The 7,293-nt window shown below is 35.4% G+C and overlaps 1 protein-coding gene across 4 annotated transcripts in view; it reads right to left on the bottom strand.

The window, feature by feature from the left end:
* Nucleotides 1–323: 323 nt before the first annotated feature.
* Nucleotides 324–7,293, bottom strand: part of PDE3B (phosphodiesterase 3B) — an 83,749-nt gene continuing 76,779 nt past the window's right edge. For all 4 annotated transcript variants that reach the window (XM_039706943.1, XM_039706945.1, XM_039706944.1 and 1 more), the window contains exons 12-16: nucleotides 6,047–6,246; nucleotides 4,546–4,749; nucleotides 4,149–4,310; nucleotides 2,629–2,878; nucleotides 324–2,288 (exon numbers count right to left, since the gene is read on the bottom strand). In XM_039706943.1, coding sequence (XP_039562877.1) covers nucleotides 2,062–2,288; nucleotides 2,629–2,878; nucleotides 4,149–4,310; nucleotides 4,546–4,749; nucleotides 6,047–6,246 — 1,043 coding nt within the window. In that variant the 3' untranslated portion in view covers nucleotides 324–2,061. The remainder of the gene's footprint in view (nucleotides 2,289–2,628; nucleotides 2,879–4,148; nucleotides 4,311–4,545; nucleotides 4,750–6,046; nucleotides 6,247–7,293) is intronic.

The raw sequence follows: 7,293 nt of genomic DNA, 5'->3' as shown, positions 1-7,293 counted from the left end.
TAAAAGATAAAATCTTATTTTTTACCTTGTTATACTTTTGTTAGTTTTTAAATAATGACATTTTGAGGGAAACTGAAAATGGAAACTTGTAATGTAAAATAACAGAACAGTAACTTTAGACAAACTAATTAGTATAATTTTTCAGACAGCAAAATGATATTAAACAATATTAAAATTATATTTTACATACACAAACACTATCTAAACACAAAATGCTGAGAATACAGCAAGCTGAAAGAATCAGAATTTTTCTAGTCTTCACATTATGTGTAAGAAAAATATCTTACCAAAGAAATGTCAAATACAGGTGTATGATCAGTAAGTGCCAGCTTCAATAGTGCAACACTTTATTAATGACAGAAATATCTGGTTTAACACTGCTCATGTTACAAAAAACCTGCAGTGATAGTGATAATGGCAGCAAAGGGGAATTTGGCACTGAAGATATAGCAAAAGCACATTTCAGTGGTCTTTTAAGTGCATCAACAAAAGGCTTATTAGTGAAAAAGCAAAAAGAAAAAAATACCCCAAAACCTTTCAGTTATTTAAACTGGCCAATGAAACAGCAGAATGAAAATCTGTGTAAAATACTGTAATACAGTTTACACAAGGCTATCTTTTTTTTTCCAAGTCAATTGATGCAAACACAAATATGCTGAGACACATTTAGAAATAGCACACGTGCATTTGGGTTTTATTCAGTTCAACTACACAGCATTTAAATGTTCAGTACTAAAAGGAGCACTTTTAAAACTAGGCTTATCTGTGGCTTCCTTACCTGTAGCCTAATTTATGATTTTTTGTTTGTTTGTTTACAAATTAGACCTACAATGGTAGTGTTTCTAAAAATACATTGGGGTGGAATGTGTAAGTTTGTTATTTTAAAACTCAACAATCTAAAATGTGGTACAGTACAATGATTTTTATCTTGTATCAGGCTTTACACAAAGTTTCCACCTTCTGGTTTCCATATGTGTATTTCAGGATGTACATCAAACTTGAAGGCAATAAAAGCTGTGTCTGTGATGGAAAATATGTGTGGGGCAAATTAAAATAGCCACTTTGCAACAGTAGTTTATGTATTTTAAAAAAAATCTTTAATTCTCCTAAAGCTTTACATACAAAGAATAAATGAGATACGATCTTATTTCCTTAAAATTTAATATGGGAAATGGGTGCAAGATAAAAATCTGTGATGTGGTTGACTTGTTTTTAAAGTGAACCTGAGTAAGGGCAGGAAATGCAACATTAATTATGACTAAAATAATAAAATTCCTTCATAATTTAAGTAGCTGAACAGGTTTTTAATGTTCTACCACAAAACAGCAAGGCAACAGATGAGAATGGCCTTGTATTCAATGAAATATCATGAACATCCACTGCAAACCTGAATATTTTCTGCAAAAATAAAACATCAGATTATGCACAATAATAAAAAGCATCAGAAATAGATGCACCTGGATTTTCTCTCCTCTTTTTAAACCACAAATATCAGGATTCAGCATTTATGTCACAGTCCTTGAACAGTTGCTCTGAGATGACTACATGAAGCACACTACTGCACTAAGTAGACACCCCACAACAGGCTTGCACTGCAGCAGTAACATAGTTTTCATGTAGGCACAGACTTTTTTTTCCTCATTCATGTTCAAAAACAACATGAAATAAGCAACTCAAGACAACATTAGGATTCATCCCGCGGTTCCTTGTTAGCGAAAAGTTCTTGCCACTTTGGTAATCAAAGTCACTGAATGTTTTTTTAAAAACTGCAGGTACCTCAAGGAAAAGAAGAGTTCCATATTCAGCAAGGCAGCATTATATCAGGATATTTTATACCAACTAAGGCATAAAGAACTTTGCATCAGGGTATACAATACTCAATCTCTGAATCAAGTTCTGTGTGGCGAAAGTGCATAGGAGTGGGATTCCACCAGAGCAAAAAGAATCCTCTCACAGTATTAAGGCCTTTCGATTTTATGTGTGTGAGCTGTGTCAGGCTGAAGTCAGCACAGTGGAAAAAAAACATACGCTGTCATCACACTGGACACCACTGGAGCTCCCTTAGCAAGTCTTCTCTTCTCCTAGCTGTCGTTCATCATCTTCATCAGCTTCCTCAATAACCTGAATGTCATCTGGTTGAGGTAAAGATGAGATTTCAGTCAGCAGTTTGGCTCCTTCTGTTTTGTTTTTCTCTTCCTCTTCAATCACTTTCTTCCATATTTTGTGATTTTCACTGAGGTGGTGTATTAGCGGGCAAAATATTCGTCTACCTTTTTTTCTTTGAGCTTCTGTAAAATTACAAGCATATTGGATTGCTTGACATTTTGAGTAATTGTATTTTACACGTACAAAACCAATGGCACATTGCAAGCGAGATGTAAATTTTAGCGAGGAACATGGGTGATTATTCTAAATATTTAAACAGTGGCATGGCAAGGGATATCAACAAAGCTCTGGTTTAAATTGCAAGTCTCCTAGTAGCAACAAAATTTTTGTTAGAAGAGAAAAATTTATGAAGCAGCATAATAGCAAAATCTACAAGATTTGTACTGCACAATTTCAGCTGCCACTGCTACATCTGAAGCTACTGAAGGACAACTAAGCACCAACTGAAACACAGAAACTTACTTAAAATAAGATCATCTTCCATCTCTTCATCATCACTCTCTAACTGTGCACCATCATCATCTTCAGTGCTTTCTGCATCCTCCTCCTCTTCATCAACCCACTGCCCTGGAAGCAACCCAGCTGCATTGTAGGAATTACAAAGGGGGCCAACTATGTGAGTGATGAAAGATTCCTGCAGTTTCGCCAGCTGGGGAGAAGAACGATCCATGAAGGGGCTTATAGGTAATCCAAGACTTGCTTCCTCATCACCCTGAAAAAGAAATGAAAAAACTTATCAGAATTTCTCACAAAATTGGCTTTAAATTCTTATTTTAAAAGTTATTTTTGATGAACTGACTGAGTAACCTCCAGCTTCCTCACGAGGGGAAGCGCATGGAAAGGCACTGATCTCTTCTCTCCAGTGAGCAGTGACAGCACCCAATGGAATGGCATAAAACTGTGCCAGGAGAGGTTTAGGCTGGATGTTAGGAAAAGGTTCTTCACCCAGAGGGTGTTTGGGCACTGAAACAGCTGCCCAGGGCAGTCCTCACAGCACCAGCCTGACAGAGCTCAAGAAGCTTTTGGACAATGCTCTCAGGCACAGGGTGTAATTTTTGGGATATCCTGTGAAGGGGCTAGGAGTTAGGCTTTGATGAGCCTTGTGGTCCCTTCCAGTTCAGGATATTCTGTGATTCCATGAACCACCACATGGTTTGTATGTTTTTACTGGGGAGAATAATTGTACAGACTAAGTGCATGAAAGTGTAATTAGGCCAATTTAAAATAAAGGCACATTATGGCTCAGATTTGCACAGTCCATAATCCTCCCTCCATCTTTGCTTGTGTCTGGATGGAGAACTAGTTCTACTGGAGCTGCTGTTGCTCTGCCTTTACAGGATGGCTTCAGAGCAGGCAGAGACTCAACTCCAACTGCTGAGCTGATGAATAGAGAAAGTGGCAGAGAAATCAACCATAACAAGGCATGTTGGTAATGGCACAGGAGAATGAAATGAGCTGTAACATCCAGAGTGAAGCGGTTTGCTTTGCTGTTTTGCATTGGATTTTTTCCCCACCATTCTATAAACTGGAGAAGAAAAACGTTGAACACTTTCTCATCGAAAAATCTGAGTTATGATTACTTGTCTCAGCACTTCCATGGACCTGAGAGCTTTAGAGCTGAACACACATTTTCAGTCTTATGGATTTTGAACATATTCTTTCACCTAGAAACACATCTGTGAACTCAACTTCTGAAAGTGGAAGAAGTCAACCTAAGGAAAGAAGCTCTCCCCCTCAAAAATCCTCTAATATCTGAAAAATGGAGAATACTGACTTGATTGCTAAGACAATTATTAAAAACTAAAAGATCATGCTACTAAGCTACCTGTGAAAATAAATTTCAGAATTCAGAATGAGAAGATAGAAATACCTTACCTGAAGATTTAAAACAAGGAATAAAGCTGAATTTAACTAAATCACGGGTAAAACAAAGTATTATCTGGTCATCATTAAAAAGAGAAAATTGCTTTTTCCATACCCACCTGCTCATAAAATTCATTGACAATGCCTTCAGTCCATTTCAGATGCAGGTCTCTGATTTTGGCTGGGCCATTGATATCAGCCAGTTTGATGCATATTTGACAGGCCAGCAGGCGATCGTTCTCATTGCTCCATTCTATGCCACTGCTGTTCATGTCATTCACCTGGGGTAGGCACAGACATCCAGTTCAAATTATTCAGCCATGGGTTTATTAGGCAACCTACAAACCATCTACAGCTGGTTTATATAAAGACAACATTCGATTTGCATTTTAATAGCTTAAATTTAAATAATATAAAACTTTAAACGCAAGTAATTAAAACTAACAATTACTGAGAAGCAGTGATAAAATCAGTACATCAAGATCAGATCAGCACAGACATTAAAGTGGAACAAACCTTGGCATTAAATTCTGCAAGGAAATCAAAATGCTTCTTGAGGTCTGTGGCGAGGATTGCTTCAATCACTAAGAAACGAAAGCGCTTGAATTCCACGTGATCAAGGTTCGATAAAAAGTTGTATTCTGGTCGTGATAGGAAAAGATTCCAGGCAGATGCAGCATGGTGATTTTCTAGGACTGATCTGTCATTGTAAAGAACAGCCTACAGGGGAAAAAAAAACAACCAAAGACTCGTAAATTACACAGGGAACTTTTAAAGTTGTCATTAAATATTCTGAATTTTCAGGGCTAGTCAGAAACAACACTAAGTAAAAATTTAAAAAAAAATAATTATGTTTTGTCTTCTAGTTTTGGCATTAAAGCGACACAAAAATGACAGATGAGGGACCCCCCCCTCCCCACCCAATTGTAACAATTAGCAATGTTCTTTTTTCCTTTAAACATCCTCAATGATGTCTTAGTGACAGCTACATTCAGACTGTAGGCACACACACAAAAACTACGTAAGACTTTGCACAGTGTATGTGTTGAGCAGTGTGTTTTTTATGTCACACAGTGATGTAAAATAGAAAACAAGAAAAAAAATCTAAGTATTTGTTTTTAATTCCTCTTAATTGTGTTAGAAAAATAAAAACAATAAAAACCCCAACCCAACAAAAACAAAGAAATAAACAAAAAAGCATAACAAATTAAAAACCTGTCTAGAAAAAGGACTCCAAAACACATTCTTATGTGATAATGGAAAATGGTGCAAATTATCACTAGTTTTCAAAGGGCTATGTTTAATGCTAAAACTATAAATGAGCTAACTAAAATATAAAAACAGTAGCAAATTTTACTCACAGCTTCCATGTTTATAAAAACACACTATAAAATAATTAATTCAAGATAGATTAAAAATAACCTGAAAAAAACTTCATTTTGCCAAAGTTTTTTGCAATTTTTTGAAGAATGCTTGTATTTTTGAGACTTGGTGATGGATGCCTCTGTAGTTTGGTTTTGTTCCTTCTTGTATGATGTTTTCAGCAGAAATACATAAGTGCCTACATACTAAACTCCCTTTGTAATAAAGAGTTGTTGAAAACTGATTGGAAAGTTCATTTTCAAAGTCTTTATCTCCTAGCAAGCTGTACCAGTTGTTGTTACTATTATTTAAGTTTCTTGTCTGTAACTTACTAAGAGATCCAAGTAGCCATCATAGTGGATCAGACAGACCTAGGGCCAGCTCTGTATGAAATAATCCTTTTTCCTGCACTAGTTTATGTTGTTATTTTCAATTTTGCAAATTGAAAGTTGTTTCTGCATGCATACACAACCAGTACATACAAAATGCATCAGAATTTAACAGGAAAGAAAAATAAAAATATTACTCAAGCATAGTACACATTAATTTCCCCATTTCTTAAAATGAGCCTTAAATTCCTCAATCCCAAACAACTTTAGAGATATACAACAGAAAAAATTCTGTCAGGTGGTTTTCTGTGTGAAGAGGTTCCTACCTGAGGTGCATTTGTGGCCACTAGAAAAGCATTGGTACGTCCAGGGTGGTCATAGTCGTGCATGGCAGCTGCTACATACAAAGCCATCAGCTCCAAAGCAGGAATGTTGGATGCCAGGCAGCCATAACTGTCATCAGTAATAGGACAGCTTTTTGAAGAAGTGTAGCTGACTTGAACTGGGGCAATACCACTGGCTTCATCTAAAAAAAAATAAAAATTCAAAGTACAATACCAGAATATTTTTTAGAACAGCATTTCATTCATATTTGTAATGCATTATAAATGTGTATAAACAGCCAGACACTGTTGCAAACACTGTTGCTATCATGAAGCTGAAGTGGTCAAAGACTTACTTTAAATGAGAAAAATTAATTATAATTTTAATAGATAAACTAACAATTTTGAAGACAAGTTGAAGTGCTATTGAGTTGCAAATTTGTAGCACTAACAGAGCATTCTACTATTTGTCTTCAACCTGAATTTGTCCAAGAAAAGATTAATCAACACCTTCCTTAATATTTCCATAATTTGCCCATTTCCTTACAGGAAAACCTGGAGGGGGGCAATGAAAACTACTGCAAAAGGAATGAATTCCATTAATTCAGAGATATTTGCATGATAAGAAGATTCACAGTTTTATTATCATCTTTCCCATGGACAAAGTCACTACTTTGAAAAAAAAGGAAAAGAAATATCATTTATTTTATCAATGCATAATATCAAAGGAACTCCCTTGCCTTAATAGAATAAGCAAGGATTAAAAGCCTGAAAATATTTATACTGGAAGAGCTTCCAAGCAATAAGATTATAATTTCTTATTTTAATTTTTCTTTTTTTTTTGTAGAGGAGAATAAAATTATTGTTATCACTTTTCTCCAGTTAAGTCTCCAGTCCCAACCCATTTACCACTCGGAGAAAGAAAAGGCAATAGGGTGCAATTGATAGATAGGGACAAACATGGAAAAAAGGGAAAATCCCAGCCCTTTAACAGCCACATGTCTTGTGTTTTATCTTTTTCTACTACACATATAAAACAGAGTTCTTGGAGAGTGCCTGATTTTAATTTTTCTGAAATAAAAAACATTTAGCATCAAAGTCTATGTTTAAATCTTTTTTTTATCCTTTATTTATAGGATACAGTTAGGTAAAAATTACAAATTCTAAATTTAAAAGTTTGTTCTATGAAGTCACAGACAACACAAAAGCAAGCTTCACTATAAGTAACTTCACATAACATTTGAATTTGG

The sequence above is a fragment of the Passer montanus genome, unplaced genomic scaffold (genome assembly GCF_014805655.1).
Source record: "Passer montanus isolate IOZ18808 unplaced genomic scaffold, ASM1480565v1 scaffold2, whole genome shotgun sequence".
NCBI lineage: Eukaryota > Metazoa > Chordata > Aves > Passeriformes > Passeridae > Passer > Passer montanus.
This window is presented reverse-complemented; position numbering and strand designations above follow the sequence as displayed.